The sequence below is a fragment of the Dama dama genome, chromosome 32 (assembly GCF_033118175.1).
Source record: "Dama dama isolate Ldn47 chromosome 32, ASM3311817v1, whole genome shotgun sequence".
Classification (NCBI taxonomy): Eukaryota; Metazoa; Chordata; class Mammalia; order Artiodactyla; family Cervidae; genus Dama; species Dama dama.
Genome location: NC_083712.1, coordinates 39,961,372 through 39,978,259, shown reverse-complemented (window position 1 = coordinate 39,978,259; position 16,888 = coordinate 39,961,372). Strand labels below are relative to the sequence as shown.

Genomic DNA, 16,888 nt, shown 5'->3' with positions numbered 1-16,888 from the left:
TTTGAAACATACCAGAATACTCTGTTCTTTTTGACAAGGTTTAACATTAAGAAAAATTACTATATCAGAAACTAAATTTATTGAGTTTTCTTTTTTTTTCCGTGCCTATCTAACATAGGTGAAGAGAAAATTCTAACTCTAGTCTACTTACCAATCATATTCCATCTAAGAGGGGGGAAAAACTGAGAAACCCTTGTGAAATTCACAGACCACAGGTGTATTAGGTCTAAAAGATAGACCTAATGACAGGACTTAGAATGTTTCCACTCCTCTTCCATAGAGCTTACCACATATTATTAAAGGCTTTCACTATGGCAGTTCCTTTTACCCAGTCATCATGTACAGCTATCAGGAAAAAAATTACAGGGTTTAAAAAATAGCAAAACACACAATTTGAACAGAGCAAGCATCAGAGCATCCGACAATAAGGATGTTGGAATTATCAGACTAGGAATTTACATTAACTATAATTAATATTTTAAGGACTTTAACAAATAAAATAGACTGCAAACAAATACAGATAGGTAATGGAAACAGACAGATGGAAATTCTAAGACAGAATCAAAAAGAAATGCTAAAGATTAAAAACTACAACAGAAATGAAGATGGGATAAGGAGTAGACTTGTCAGAGCTGAGGTAAGAATCTCTGAGTTTAAGGATTTCTCAATAGAACTTCCAAAATTAAAAGACAAAGAGGAAAAAATACTGGAAAAAAATCCCAGACATTCCAAAGACTATGAGACAACAACAAAGGGGATAACTCATGTGAAATGGCAGTGAAAGTGAAAGCCACTCAGTCATGTCTGACTCTTTGTGATCCCATGGACTATACAATCCATGGAATTCTCCAGGCCAAAAGAATGGAGTGGGTAGCCTTTCCCTTCTCCAGGGGATACTAGAAGGCAAAACAAAGAAAGATATGAAAGACACTGGAAGCGATAATGATTGGAAATTTTACAAAATTAAGGTTAGATACCAAACTAAAGACCCAAGAAACTCAGAATCCAACAAGTAGGATGAATGTCAAAAGTTTACACGTAGGTACCATATTCAAATTGTAGAAAATCAAAGATAAAAGGAAAACCTTGAAAGAAGCCAAAGGACACCAAAAAACCCTTATCTATAGAGAGACAATGATAAAAATTACATTGGACTACTAGTCAGAAATAATGCAAGCAAGAAGAGCATGGAGTGAAATATTTATAGTGTTTATAAGAAAATAATCATCAAGCTAGAATTTGGTTTCCTGCAAAATTAATCTTTCAAAAATGAAAAATAGACTTTCTCAGACAAACCAAAATTGAGAAATTTGTCATCAGTAAACCTATTATGGTAGAAATTATAAAAGAAGATCAAAGATAAGAAAAATTATGTAGGTCAGAAAAATCAGATTTACATAAAGAAAAGAGTATTAGAGATGGAATAAGAAAACAAAAAAAAATTTTCTGTTGTTCTTCTTAACTGATTTAACAGAAATCAGACTGTTCAAAAAAATAATAGCAGCTTTGTAATCAATTATGTATGTTTCTGTGTAAGTAGAATGAATGACAGCATGATACAAAAGATAGGAGGAAGGACATGGGTTATTTTCTTATTATAAGATTACTTATACTACAAGCAGTATAGTGTTATTTGAAAGTGGACTTAGGTTAATGTAAAATATATACTGCAAACACTAGGGAAACCCACTAAAAAAAGTAAACCAAAAAATATAACTGATGTGTTAAGAAAGAACAGAAAATGGCATCATATATTACAAAAGACTCAACTAGAATGACAAAAAGAAGAAAGAGTGGAAGACAAAAATAAGAACAAGGCAATAAATAAAAAACAGCAACAAATATGATAGCTATTATTCCAACTATATCAATCATCACTTTGGGTGTTAACGTTCTGATATACCAATTAAAAGAAGCTGGAAAAGTATGGCTGAAGATGGTAACATAGGAAGACCTTGAACTCACCTCCTCCCATGGACTCGCTGAATCTACAACTACTACAGTTTCCTCTAAAAGAAAAAAAAAGTCCAACACAAGCTAAGTAATTCCAACATACCAAGATAATGAGGAAAAACCCACATGGAAGCAACTAGGAGATGCTCAGATACAATCTTGCCATAAACCCCACACCCAGTGCAGTGACCCACAATCAGGAGAGAATTCAAAACCTCTAGCTTCTGGCAGAGCAGCAAAGGATTTCAACCTCACCTCTGGCACCCCAGCTTTTCATACATGAACCTGAGAGATGAACCCCACAGAATCCAGTTTTGAAAGCCAACAGGGCTTGCATCTATGAGACCCCCAAGGTTAAAGCAAGGGATAATGCCAGCAATAAGGCGAAGTGAAAAGCTACCTTTGTTGTTCCCCTTCAATCTACAACCTGTAAAACATCCACACTGCAACAAAGTTGTCTCTGCCCGACACACCAGCACACTACAGAATTCTACACATCTTTAAAGCTAAGGGCAGGTAAACTGGAATAGACAGAGAAAGCAGAAAGGAGAGAAAGCAGAGGCTGTGCCTGCAAACCTGGACCTCCAGCCATGACAGCTGAGTCTGCAACCACAGAGAACCCAGGGGCAGCAGAGCAGGTGGCACGGATGACCCTGGCCTCCTGGATACAGCCGCATCTGCAGCCACGGGTAACTGAGGTGCAGCAGCAGTGGACGTGGGACACTGCCCCTCCCGCTGCTAAGTCACGACTCCGGCCCCCTGCCCCCTAACCCACAGCAAAGGAGCCCACAGACTTTAAAACATCAGACCTGTTACAAGTGGCTGCATGATCCTGGCTCCTGTATCACTCTTCCCCTCCCACAGTGGTGGCAGAGCCTGAGAACCAGGTAATCCTGGACAGGAGGGAAGAGCCCACCTTCCCAGTGCTCTAGGTAGCAAGGACAATGACGCTAACAGAATCTCTAAGGCACAAGAAAAGTGATCATGAGGGCACAGGCAACAACTCTGACAGAAGTGCTCGAGGGCGGAATGTGCAGGCTTTAAAGTACAAAATAACCAGAAACAGCTCCTGTAAGAAAACCCCAATACTTATGCTCTTCCACCACCTACTGGAAAATAAAAGAAAGCTCTCTAATTTCTAACTCATTGAATCATTAGAATCAAGCAGAAAGATATTCCCTACTTAAAATGCACCAGAAGAGGAAAGACTCGTCAAGCGCCACGAAGAACCAGTTAACACAATTTCACAAAAAGAAAATGAATCATCCAGAAATTGAACTTTAAGTCAAAAAATACTGCAGTCTAACTGATAGAGAATTCAAAACAGCTGTCATGAACAAACTCAAGAAGTTACATGAAAACTCAGAAAGGCAGTTCAATGAACTCAGGAATAAAATTAATGAACAAAAGGAATACTTTACCAATAAGACTCAGACTCTAAAAAAACTCTAAAAAAAGAACCAAATAAAAATTCTGGAGCTGAAGAACTCAATAAATGAGATGAAGAATGCATTAGAAATCTCTAGAAATAGAGCAGACCATATGGAAGAGAGAGCTAACATGAGCATGAAGATAGAAATCTAGAAATGATACAAGTAGAATAGGAAAGAGAAATAAGATATAAAAATGACAAAATTCTGCGAGAGCTATCCAATTCTTTTAGGCAGGGCAATCTGGGTAACAGGTATTCCAGAGAAGAAAGGGAGAAAAGAACAGAGAGCATTTTTAAATAAATAATAGTTGAGAACTTCACAAACATGGGGAAGGAACTGGATATACTAGGACATGAAAATAAAAAACTCCTAATAATCTTAATGCAAAAAGACCTTCAAGACACACTAAAATTATCACAAGTCACTGATAAAGAATTTTAAAGGTAGCCTAGAAAAGAGGGATGGTAACCTACAAAGGAACCCCCATTAGTCTATCAGCAGAAAAATTCTACAGAGATGGCAGGGGGCAGAGGGGTGACATTCCCAAAATACTCAGAAACAGAAACTGTCACCCAAGAATACTCTATGTGGCAAAGTTATCATTCAGATATGAAAGAGAAATAAAGACTTTCCAAAGACAAAAGTTGAGAATTCATCACCCCTAGACCTGCCTTACAGAAATCTTGAAAGGAACTCTTCTACCTTAAATGCACATTAAACTTTCAGTAAGGTGATGTATCTGGAGGAGGAAATGGTAACCCACTCCAGTATTCTTGCCTGAAAAATCCCATGGATGGAAGACCCTGAAGAGCCACAATGTAAAGGGTTGCAAACAGTCAGATATTACTGAGCAACTAAGCAAGGAGATACATAGACAGACAAAACTAAACAAACAAACAAACAAAAAAACAACTGCAACTTTGCATCAGAATAGATTTTATAAAATTTTGTTGTAGCATAAAGATTAAAGAGAAAGAAATAGAAAAAAATAACTAGAGCTGTTTCAATTTGGTAACAAATTCACAACATAATCTGAGAAAACAAAAACACAAAAGTGGAAGAGGAAATTGATGGAACTCATATAGGCAAATGAAGATAAGAAGCTATCAGCAGAAAAACCAAATATATTATCTATAAGAAATTTTATTTCATTTTTTATTAATTTTTATTAGAGTATAGAACTGGACACGGACCAACAGACTGGTTCCAAATAGGAAAAGGAGTACATCAAGGCTGTATATTGTCACCCTGCTTATTTAACTTATATGCAGAGTACATCATAAGAAACGCTGGGCTGGAGGAAGCACAAGCTGGAATCAAGATTGCTGGCAGAAATATCAATAACCTCAGATATGCAGATGACACCACCCTTATGGCAGAGAGTGAAGAGGAACTAAAAAGCCTTTTGATGAAAGTGAAAGAGGAGAGTGAAAAAGTTGGCTTAAAGCTTAACATTCAGAAAACTAAGATCATGGCATCTGGTCCCATCACTTCATGGCAAATAGATGGGGAAACAGTGGAAGCAGTGTCAGACTTTATTTTTTTGGGCTCCAAATTCACTGCAGATGGTGATTGCAGCCATGAAATTAAAAGACGCTTACTCCTTGGAAGGAAAGTTATGACCAACCTAGACAGCATATTAAAAAGCAGAGACATTACATTGCCAACAAAGGTCCATCTAGTCAAGGCTATGGTTTTTCCACTGGTCATGTGTGGATGTGAGAGTTGGACTGTGAAGAAAGCTGAGCACCGAAAAATTGATGCTTTTGAACTGTGGTGTTGGAGAAGACTCTTGGGAGTCCCTTGGACTGCAAGGAGATCCAACCAGTCAATCCTAAAGGAGATCAGTCCTGGGTGTTCATTGGAAGGACTGATGCTGAAGCTGAAACTCCACTACTTTGGCCACCTGATGCAAAGAGTTGACTCATTGGAAAAGACCCTGATGCTGGGAGGGATTGGGGGCAGGAGGAGAAGGGGACGACAGAGGATGAGATGGCTGAATGGCATCACCAACTCTATGGACATGAGTTTGAGTAAACTCCAGGAGTTGGTGATGGACAGGGAGGCCTGGTGTGCTGCGATTCATGGGGTCGCAAAGAGTCGGACATGACTGAGCGACTGAACTGAACTGAACTGAACTGAACTGATGGTTGCTTTACAAGCTTGTGTTAGTTTCTACTGTACAGCAAAGTGAATTAGCTATACTCATATACATACCCCTCTGTTTTGGATTTCCTTCCCAGTTAGGTCATCACAGGGCACTGAGTAGAGTTCCCTGTGCTATACAGTACATTCTCATTGGTTGTCTATTTTATACATATTATCAATGGTGTATATACATCAATCCCAATCTCCCAATTCACCCCAACCCCCCCTTCCTCCCTGGGTTTCCATATGTTTGATCTCTATCTGTGTCTCTATGCTTTGCAAATAAGTTCATCTATGCCATTTTTCTGGATTCCACGTATAAAAGATATTTTTCTCTGACTTACTTCAGTCTGTGTGACAGCCTCTAAATCCCTCCACATCTCTGCAAATGACACAGTTTTGCTTCTTATTATGGCTGGGTAAAATCCCATTGTATATATGTACTGCGTCTTCTTTATCTATGCTTCTCCTGATGGACATTTAGGTGGCTTCCATGTTCTTCTGCCAATAGTGCTGTCATGAACACTGAACTGAAGGATATTGTTGAATTTCGGTTTTCTCCAGATATATGCCTAGGAGTGGGATTGCTGGGTCATATGGTAGTTCTGTTTTTAGTTTTTCAAGGAACCTTGATACTATTCTCCCTTTGGCTGTACCAGTTTGTATTCCCACCAAAAGTGTAGGAGGCTTCCCTTTCCTCCACATCCTTTGCTGTATTTATTGCTTATGAATTTTTTTGATGATAGCAGTTCTGACCAGTGTGAGGTGATCTCATTGTAGTTTTGATTTGCATTTCTCTAACAATTGGTAACACTGAGGATTTTTTTCATGTGCTTGTTGGTCATCTGTATGTCTTCTTTGGAGAAATGTCTAACTAGGTCTGCCCACTTTTTCATTTTGTCTTTTTCTTTTTTATATTAAGCTGTTTGTGCTATTTGTATATTTTGGAGATTAATCCTTTATCAGTTATGTCATTTGCAAATATGCAGTATGTAGGTTGTCTTTTCCAGTTGTTTATGGTTTCCTTTGCTGTGCAAAAGCGTTTAAGTATAATTAAGTCCCATTTGTTTATTTTGTTTTTATTTCCATTACTCTAGGAAGTAGGTCCAAAAAGATATCACTGCTATTTTCATATCATAGAGTGTTCTGCCTATGTTTTTTTCTAAAGAGTCTTATAGTATCTGGTGTTGTATTTAGGTCTTTAATCCACTTTGAGTTTATTTTTGTGTGTGATATTAGAGACTAGTCTAATTTTATTCTTTTACTTGTAGCTGTCCAGTTTTTCAGTAAGCATCATTTATTGAAGAGATTGTCTTTTTTCCATGTATTCTTGCCTCCTTTGTTATAGATTAATTGACCGTAAGTTGTGGGTTTATTGCTGGGTTTTCCATCCCATTCCACTGATCTATATTCTTATTTCTGGGCCAGTACCATACTGTTTGGATTATTGTAGCTTTGTAGTATAGTCTGAAGTCAAGGAGCGTGATCCAGTTATATTTTTCCTTCACGATTTCAATTTTTCAAGATTGCTTTGGCTACCTGGGGTCTTTTGTGTTTCCTGTGTTCCATACAAATTTTAAGATCTTTTTTCTATTCTAGATCTTCAAAAAAGCCATTGGTCCAAAAGTACACATGCACCTCCATATTCATAGCAGCACTGTTTATAATAGCCAAGACATGGAACCTAAATGTCCATTGGCAGAGGAAAGGATAAGGAAGGTGTGCTACATGTGTACAATGCAAAAAGAACAAAATAATGCCATTTGAAGCAACGTGGATGGACCTAGAGATGGTCACACTGAATTAAGTAAGTCAGACAGAGAAATACAAATGTCATACGATATCACTTACATGTGGAATCTAAAATAAAGGCTACAAATGAACTTATCTACAAAACTGAAATAGAGTTACAGATGTAAAAACAAACGTATAGTTACCAAAGGTGAAAGTTGGTGAGGGAAGGATAAATTAGGATCTTGGGATTAACAGGTAAACAATACTATATATAAAACAGAAAACTAATAAGGACTTACTGTATGCACAGGGAACACTACTCAATAATTGGTAATAACCTATATGGGGAAAATCTAAACAGGAATGGCTATGTATATGTATAACTGATTCATTTTGTTGTACACCTGAAGCTAACACAACACTGTAAATCAACTATACTCAAATAAAAAAATTTTTTAAAGAAGAAATAAAATAAAATAGGTGTGTTCCACTATCACTTGGAGATTGGAGATTGACAATCCAACCTTCTATCCACTGCACTCTTACTTTTTTGGTGTGGGAAATAAATTGGCCTCAATGGGGAGAAAAGTCTATTATAAAAAGAGGGATAAAACAAATCGTTTTCCCTCACACTATGTATTCACAGACACACAAATTTTATCATAATTACCTTCCTGCAATGAACAGGTTAATGCATTTATTGGAATATTTAACACCTCTGAAAAGTACCCAACTATAATAATAAATTTGCTAAAGGCATCAGCAATTTAATGCTGTAAAATGTTCCCTAATGCAAATGGCAACAAATTTAGTAATCTGATTCAGCCCCATATGGCTAGATACAACAGGTCCTAGGCACATGGTAGAAACCCAATAAATGTCAAATAAATTAATGACTTATGCTGAAAAGTATCTAAGAGAGATATAATTTGGGGAAATATGAATCATGTGCTTACTTACTCCATTTCCATTGCACTTTGCTGAACAATGATTTAATTTGTCTATAAACGGCCCTACTTCTAAACATTCACGATTTACACAAATCTAAAGAAAAACAAACAATTTCCAAGTTAGAGGAGTCCAGTTATCTTAACATTACCATCAGTAATTTTATAACATAGAACAACAGCTATTCAGTGCAGTAAATTTCCATTAAGTACCGCTTCTGCTGCATCCCACAGATTTTTATGTTATATTCTCATTTTCATTAAATTCAAAATGTTTTTCAATTTCTCTTGAGATTTCTCCTTTGGCATAAGTGTTATTTAGAAATGTATAGTTTAAGCTAAAAATATTTGGGGATTTTTCAGATAAGTTTAATGTAAATTATGGACTTGGTGTAGCATCGTGGATAGTGGAGTCTGCATTTATGTAGGGGTAAATGGTACATGGAAATTCCCTGTATTTTCCACAACTTTTGATGTGAACTTAAAACTTTTCTAAAAAATAAAGTATTTTTTAAAATAAATTTTTAAGAAATTATTCTGGTTTATGTTATTACTTCCCCATGTAATAAGAAGCTTGGAAGTTGCCGCTCCATCCTAAAAACAATGAAAAAGTTGAACAGACTGAAAAAGAAAAAACTTTAAGGATCCATAAAAGTGGTTTGGTGGCAAATCACTGCTCTCAAATTGGAGAGACAGACAAGCAAATACAGGGAGTCACAGCTTGCCAGAGCAAAGATTAACAAGGAGAATGCTCAGGTACCAGTGCCAGGTAAGGAAAGTAATTGATGGATAGTAAGAGCCTCAATAAGGACAACCCCAAGACTTAAAAACTCCAGAGGCACCCAGTCATGAGGGACCCCCACTGCTTCATGTGATGTATATCCAGGAGCTTAACCAGGTTCTCACAGTAAATATTAGAGAATTTTTTTTCTTGTTATCTTGCAGAAGGAGGGGAAAAGAAACTATTTTGAAGTAGCCAGAACAGTCTGTTCATAACAAAGCCGGCCCTTAGGAGAAACGAGTTATTAATAATTATAGCCTCATCTGCTTGTGTTCTATCAGAGCCTAACTGATCTTGGAGAAGGGAAATACCCAATATCAGTCTGCTCTTAACCTTCCATATGTGAAAAGAGAAATAGCCAACTCCAGTCTGCTCTAGCCATATTGTCCCATCTAAGGGAAGAAAGAAAAAAAAAACCTGAAAAATATTTGTGAAGTTCACAATCCAAAGGCACAGGTTCACTGAAAGACAGATCTAATCATAGGACTGAAGAATATTTCCCCGCCACAACACCTCCCCACCACATCACTAAAGGTCCATTTATAGCAGTTCTTTTGCCTGGTACATCATACTCAGCTCTCAAGAAAACAGATAAAGTTATATTAAAAGCCAAAACACATAATTTGAAAAATGGAGCAAGTATCAGAACCAGACATTGTCAGGAATACTGAAATTATCAGCCTTGGAGTTTAAAACAACTATGAGAAGGAAATGGCAACTCATTCCAGTATTCTTGCCTGGAGAATCCCATGGACAGAGGAGCCTGGTGGGTATAGTCCATGGGGTCGCAAAGAGTCGGACACAACTTAGTGAACACTCACTCACTCATGATTAACATCTTAAGGGCTCTAACAGACAAAGTAGATGGCACGCAGGAACAGACAGGCAATGGAAGCAGAGAGACAGCAATCCCAAGGGAAAAGAAATAAATGCTGGAATGAAAAAAAGTACTAACAAAAATGAACGATGCCTTTAACGGACTTATTAGTATACTGTACGTATCTGAGGAAGGAAATCTTTAAGATAGAGGATATATCAAAAGAATCTTTGAAAACATAAAAGCAAAAAGAACAAAGACAAAAAAAAAAAAAAGAATATTCAAGGGACAACTACAAAAAAGCATAATGTATATGTAATGGAAATGCCAGAAGAAAAAGAAAAAGGAACAGAAGAAATACTTGAAACAATGTGCATGCTAAGTTGTTTCAGTCGTATCCTACTCCTTGCGACCCCATGGACTGTAGCCCGCCAGGCTCCTCTGTCCACGGGGATTCTCCAGGCAGGAATACTGGAGTGGGTTGCCATGCCCTCCTGCAGGGGATCTTCCCAACCCAGGGATCTTCCCAACCCATGGATCAAACCCAAGTCTCTTACATCTCCTGCATTAGCAAGTGGGTTCCTTACCACTAGTGCCACCTGGAGAGCCCATTTGGAACAATAATGACTGAGAATTTTCTCCAAATTAATATCAGACACGAAACCACAGTTTTAAGAAATTCAGAAAACAATGAGAGAAGAGTATCAGATCACCAAAAACTATCATGACCAAAAATCACCAAAATACATACATTCATTTTACATATTTAATATTTTATTCAAAATCATCTGTCAGGTAAGGAGGAAGAGTCAAAATTCAGATCTCTGTGCTTCTGTCTTTAAAGGCTACACTTTATACTATATGATAGTTCCTCATGAGCAAATTTCTGGCTAAGAACTAAATGAGATTCTGAAGTAAAGTTATTCCATGCTTTCTCCATATTTGGTTGTTTGGTCTCATAGATAACCAACTATAACAACAACCAAGAATAATAGCCAACCTATATTTAGTTCTTACTATGTGTTGGTCATTGTACTACACACTTTATAGTATCGTCTCATTTCATCTTTGCAATAACTCCATAGAGTAAATGTTATTATTATCCCCATTTTACACACAGCCATGATATCTCAAACTGGTTGGGTAACCTGCAAAGTGTCAAAACCCAAGAGGTAAAGATTTATTCCTTGTGGCACCATCTAAGTTGTGGTCTTATCTACTGGGTCACAAAGAGACATATATAATTAAGTGGGATTTCTTCTCACTTATTCAAGAATAAAAGTAAATTCCCAAGTTATGGAATATTTAACTACAAGTATTCCCAAGACCTCTCTCCTTCACACTCCTGTCCCAAAACTCTTGGGGCTTCCTTGCTTACAACACTGAAATTCTAAAAAGTAAAGCAATTAGCCTCCAACTAATAAAAATAAATGAAAAAAAAATAAAAATAAAAAGTAACAAACACTCCCGTTTCCCTCAGAGACCAACTGAAGCTTATTCATTTTCTCCTTATCCAAATATTTAAGGTTATTTGATCATGTGTGTGCTTAGTCACTCAGTCATGTCCAACTCTTTGCAACCCCATGGACTCTAGCCCTCCAGGCTCCTCTGTCCATGGGATTCTCCAGGTAAGAATACTGGAGTGGGTTGCCATGTCCTCCTCCAGGGGACCTTCCCAATCCAGGGATCTAACCCAGGTCTCCCACATTGCAGGCAGATTCTTTACCAACTAAGCCACAAGGGAAATTAATAGAATAGATTTTTTTATTGATTTTGAGCTACTCACCCTCTCTTTATCACAAATAGTGCCATTATTGACCACGAGCGGGTCTTCTGTACCCACTGTTTCATAGTGCATTGTTATACACACAGTACTTCGCACAAAAGCATAAATCACAGAAGCACTGTCTCGAAGGAAAGGAGTTTGAAGTGGGTAGGTACAGATTAATCTTCCACATATAAGACTCCTGCAAACATAATAAAAATATATGATTATTATACATTAGGCATTTATTATGAATGCTTCATATTTTCTTTCTTTGACCAAAAAAACAAAGAATGGTTCTCCATTTATGGTAATATATCTAAGGAAATGTAACACTTTCCTGCTAACAGTTAAAGTAAAATGTAAAAGCCACTGATATAAGCTTATCTTTCAATGATACTAATGATCTTTTGATTCACTGTACAGATTGGTGTACTGATTGCCAAATGAACAGTTCACTCAAGCATTTTATATCTCTCTATAGAGTTGTGACCTCTACCCACAAAGACCTTACAGTCTAATACTAAATATGACATAAATCTTATTAAATGCACTGTAAGTGAAATAAGCAGATTTTTACAGATATTCAAGATGTAGATATATTCTAACTTAGTGGCCAGGGAAACGTCATAGAGAAGATGCCATCTGAGTCCGAGCTTATGAATTAGTAGAATTTCAACAGGCAGAGTAAGGTATTTCAAAACAAATGTCATAGCATAAGCATTACTTATGAAGGAAGTAATACTACAAGAAGCATAAACTTAGATGATAAGTCTGCTGCTGCTGCTGCGCTAAGTCACTTCAGTCAGGTCCGACTCTGTGCAACCCCATAGATGGAAGCCCACAGGCTCCTCTGTCCCTGGGATTCTCCAGGCAAGAATACTGGAGTGGGTTGCCATTTCCTTCTCCAGATGATACGTTTACCAGCCTGTAAATTCCATGAGTACAACGATCATGTATGTTTTGCTAACTTGTATCTAACTAGCTAGTGACCAGCATATAGTAGGTTCTTTAAAAATATTTGTTAAAAGAAATTCATGACCAAAATATCAAAGAACGGGCTCTTCAGATGCAGGAGAAATTGAACTTCATTTTAGAGACACTGGGCAGTCTTCAGCTTGGGGAAGCATTCAAATGAATGGGGGTAGTATTTTCATTTTTAAAATAATGAGTATGTTCAGACAGGAAAGGTGCAATGGCTATCATTAATTTCAATCTTGGGTCAGATCTTGGAGCCTAATAATCATCTACATATAAATGTTTAAAAATCAATGTATGACAAAACCCACTGGAAAAAAAGTAATAATAAAAATTTAAAAAAAGAAAAAAAAATAAAATAACATATGCAAAAAAAAATAAAAAAAAATAAAAATCAGGTTGAAATTTAATAAGCCTGTAGTACAAGAATGATGTCAAGACTAAAGATTTTGACTTCAGATTAACTCCTGCACATATGTGATACCTGAAACCACTGGAATTAATGACATACATAGTGAAAAACTAAAAACAGAATTTTATAGTATATAAGATAGGAATTTTCACTATTTGCATAGCATACCTCCATGGGCAAAATGTATATCTGGGTCCTTCTTTACCACAGTTCCCAAATCTATCAGTTTGAGACTGTATTTCTTCATAGCAGGCAAATGGAGCATTTTTTGAACCTGTCAAAGTTAGAAATATATTTGGATTAAAACTTCCTTTAAATTAAAACTTAAATATATTTAAATTAAAACTTCCTCAATTTCCTCATATGTTTCTTTGCTTTTTTTCTCTATCACTGTCATCTATTCAAAAGTTCCCTAGTGAAGTTTTAAGAAGAGAGAAATGAAGTGAAAAGTAATGCTCATGATTATTTCTCCTTTTAATTCATTTTGGTCATTTGTAGCTCAAAAGATACTATGAGGGTAGAGAAGAGTTGAAAGTGAAAGTGTTAGTTGCTCAACCATGTCCAACTCTTTGCAGCTCCATGAACTGTAGCTCATCGGGCTTCTCTTTCAAAGAATTCTCCAGGCAAGAGTACCGGAGTGGGTTACCATTCCCTTCTCCATGGGGTCTTTCTGATCCAGGGATCGAACCTGGGTCTCCTGCATTATAGGCAGATTCTTTACCATCTGAGGCACCAGAGGAGAGTAATAAAGTATAAATCTTAAGAGAACTCTGTGAAAGAAGGCAATAGAGAGAGAATACAAGAAAACTATTCTTGTTCTCCTAGATTCTGAGTAGGAATTTATAAAAAGCCAGGTCTATTAAAAAAAAAAAAAAAAACTCATTAAAGAAACATCATACCTTCAGAAAGTCTGAACTGAAGGGACCAAAATTGCCAATCCATACATATGTACCTATTATTCCTTTGTTATTGTATTAGCTTTCTATCACTGGGTAAAAAATTACCAAAATCTTGACACCTTAAAACAACACCCATGTCACAATTTCTGAAAGTCAGAAGTCTGGCAAAGCACAGTTAGGTCCTCAGTTCAGGGTCTCAAGGCTGAAATAAAGTTCCTGGTTGGGGTTACAGCCTCATTTGAGTCTATAGTCCTCTTCAACCTCATTGGCTGTAAAGAATTCATTTTTTTGTAGTCGTTGCTTCATTTTGTTACTATCTGTCAGGGGTTGCTCTTGGCCCTAGGAACTCTCCCTCAGGTCCTAGTGACATGGCCCTCTCACAAAAAATGGCTGTTTATTTCTCCCAATAGAGTAGACATAGATGTTTTTCTGGAACTCTCTTGCTTTTTCGATTATCCAACAGATGTTGGAAATCTGATCTCTGGTTCCCCTGCCTTTTCTAAATCCAACTTGAACACCTGGAAGTTCACAGTTCACGTACTGTTGAAGCCTGGCTTGGAGAATTTTGAGCATAACTTTGCTAGCGTGTGAGATGAGTGCAATTCTGTGTTCGTTTGAACATTCTTTGGCATTGTCTTTCTTTGGGATTTGCCGGGAGCCATTATGGGAGATCCCACCCATGACGAGGTCATGAAGAAAATCCCTGACAGGCATGGCCATCCAGGATCCCATCCATGACGAGGTCATGAGGAAAAAACCTGACACGCAAGGCCATTCAGGATATAAGGGACCCTCCAGGTTGGCCTCAGCCTCTATCCCACCCTGTATCCTACCCCCTTTTCTGCTGTTGTTCTTGTTTGCCCTGCTGCAGATTCTTGTGTTGCCTGCCGAGAGCTCTCCTGCTCCTTTTTCACTGAATAAAGATCAACTTAAAACCCTAATTAATAAATCTCCTGAACGCTGGTACTCTATGAAGCGATCAGGGATGAAGGAAATGCTTCAATTCAAACCCTTTTGCTGGCATTCTGGCTTGTTTGATAAATGTGTGCTCTCATTGCAAAAAATGCTGATGATTGTTCTAAACATCCTAAACACAGTACGCTAACAAAAGACTATTAAGTGTAGGTCCCTCCGCAGGGTGAGAAAAGCTCCACAAATATAATAGTTACAAATGTGCCTAATAGAAAATAGTTTAGATAGAGATTAGCTGGTGACTTCTTGCAGGTAATTAACTTTTAGACTAAGAGCCTGTTTTGTGCCATATCTGCTGTTTTTGCAATCCTTTGTATTTCTGTTCTGTAAAAATGTAATCCTATCTAGTTCCCATAGAGATGACACCTAATAGAAAGAAAATAGATTAAGCACAAAAAAGACAGGGTCATTTCGAAAGAACAGCATGTATATTATCTATGGTGAAACAGATCACCAGCCCAGGTGGAATGCATGAGACAAGTGCTCGGGCCTGGTGCACTGGGAAGACCCAGAGGAATCGGGTGGAGAGGGAGGTGGGAGGGGGGATCGGGATGGGGAATACGTGTAAATCTATGGCTGATTCATATCAATGTATGACAAAACCCACTGAAAAAATAAATAAATAAATAAATAAAGGGAAAAAAAAAAAAAGACAGGGTCTGATACTGAAGTTGCTTAAAGTTATACCAGGTGCAAGCCATAAATTGTCAACGGGCCTGAAAGCCAAAAGATATTATACATAGATATTAACCATAAAAAAGGCCCTAATAGGCACAGAGCCCTTTGCGGGGGTGAGGAAGCCCTATTAGAGAACACAAAAAATATTGTTTTAAAAGTGGTTATTGGATCAACGTTTGATTGGTGTTAATGTGCTGAGGTTGTATAGTGGAAACTATTGTTAATATAGTTGGAGATCTAGAAAAATAAGAGTTTAGCCCTAGTGTAAAAACAATAAGATAACTGTTAATTTTAACCAGGAGTGCTAAACAGGGGCTGCCTCACCAGAGCCGCAGAGTATTTGTGTGTCAAACTTTTTAGATAAATTTAGCTGAGAACTTCTGCAAAAAGACTGACTTTTGTGTTAACAGGATTGTATTTCTACTACGTTGCAACCTGCTGTACCATGAGACTGCCACTTTTCTGTTTTCTGCTAAGCTCAAGGCCAGAGATAATGTACAAAAAATCTATGGGAAAAGACTCTCATAAACAAAAAATATACAGAGAACACCTGGTTTCGTGAAGTACAAGCTGATGTTATGTTAAACTAAGTCTGTATGCTTATCTCCCCCTTAGAAATGTACCAACTTAGGGTATAAAGTCTATGGTGAAAAACAAAGCAACTGCCAGACTCCGCTGCACACTCCGGTCTGGTATCTTTCCTTCTCTCTCTCTCTCATTCGCTGACGCCGTTCATCCTGAGGGTTCCCCTGGATCCTGCTGGGGCTGGACCCCGGAAGGGATTGGAATAAAAACTGACCTTTTCCAGTCCTGTGGCCACTGCTGAATTTTCCAAATTTTCTGGCATACTGAGTGCAGCACTTCCCAAGCATCATCTTTTACGATTTGAAATAGCTCAACTGGAATTCCACCACCTCCACTAGCTTTGTTCATAGTGAAGCTTCCTCAGGTCCACTTGACTTTGCATTCCAGGATGTTTGGCTCTAGGTGAGTGATCACACCATCGTGGTTATCTGGGTCATGAAAATCTTTTTTGTATAGTTCTTCTGTGCATTTTTGCCACCTCTTCTTAATATCTTCTGCTTCTGTTAGGTCTTCTGCATGAAATATTCCCTATGTATCTCTAATCTTCCTGAAGAGATCTCTAGTCTTTCCCATTCTATTGTTTTTCTCTATTCCTTTGCCAAAGCCTTTGACTGTGTGGATCACAACAAACTGTGGAAAATTCTTAAAGAGATGGGAATACCAGACCACCTGACCTGCCTCTTGAGAAATCTGTATGCAGGTCAAGAAGCAACAGTTAGAACTGGATATGGAACAACAGACTGGCTCCAAATCGGGAAAGGAGTACATCAAGGCTGTATACTGTCA

General features: G+C 37.6%; 1 protein-coding gene across 1 annotated transcript in view; it reads right to left on the bottom strand.

The window, feature by feature from the left end:
* The window catches only part of LOC133050380 (disintegrin and metalloproteinase domain-containing protein 32-like), a 145,849-nt gene that overhangs the window by 28,044 nt on the left and 100,917 nt on the right, over positions 1-16,888 (bottom strand). Inside the window, exons 15-17 of the mRNA XM_061134531.1 lie at positions 13,137-13,242; positions 11,600-11,780; positions 8,229-8,312 (exon numbers count right to left, since the gene is read on the bottom strand). Of these exons, the coding sequence (XP_060990514.1) occupies positions 8,229-8,312; positions 11,600-11,780; positions 13,137-13,242 (371 nt within the window). The remainder of the gene's footprint in view (positions 1-8,228; positions 8,313-11,599; positions 11,781-13,136; positions 13,243-16,888) is intronic.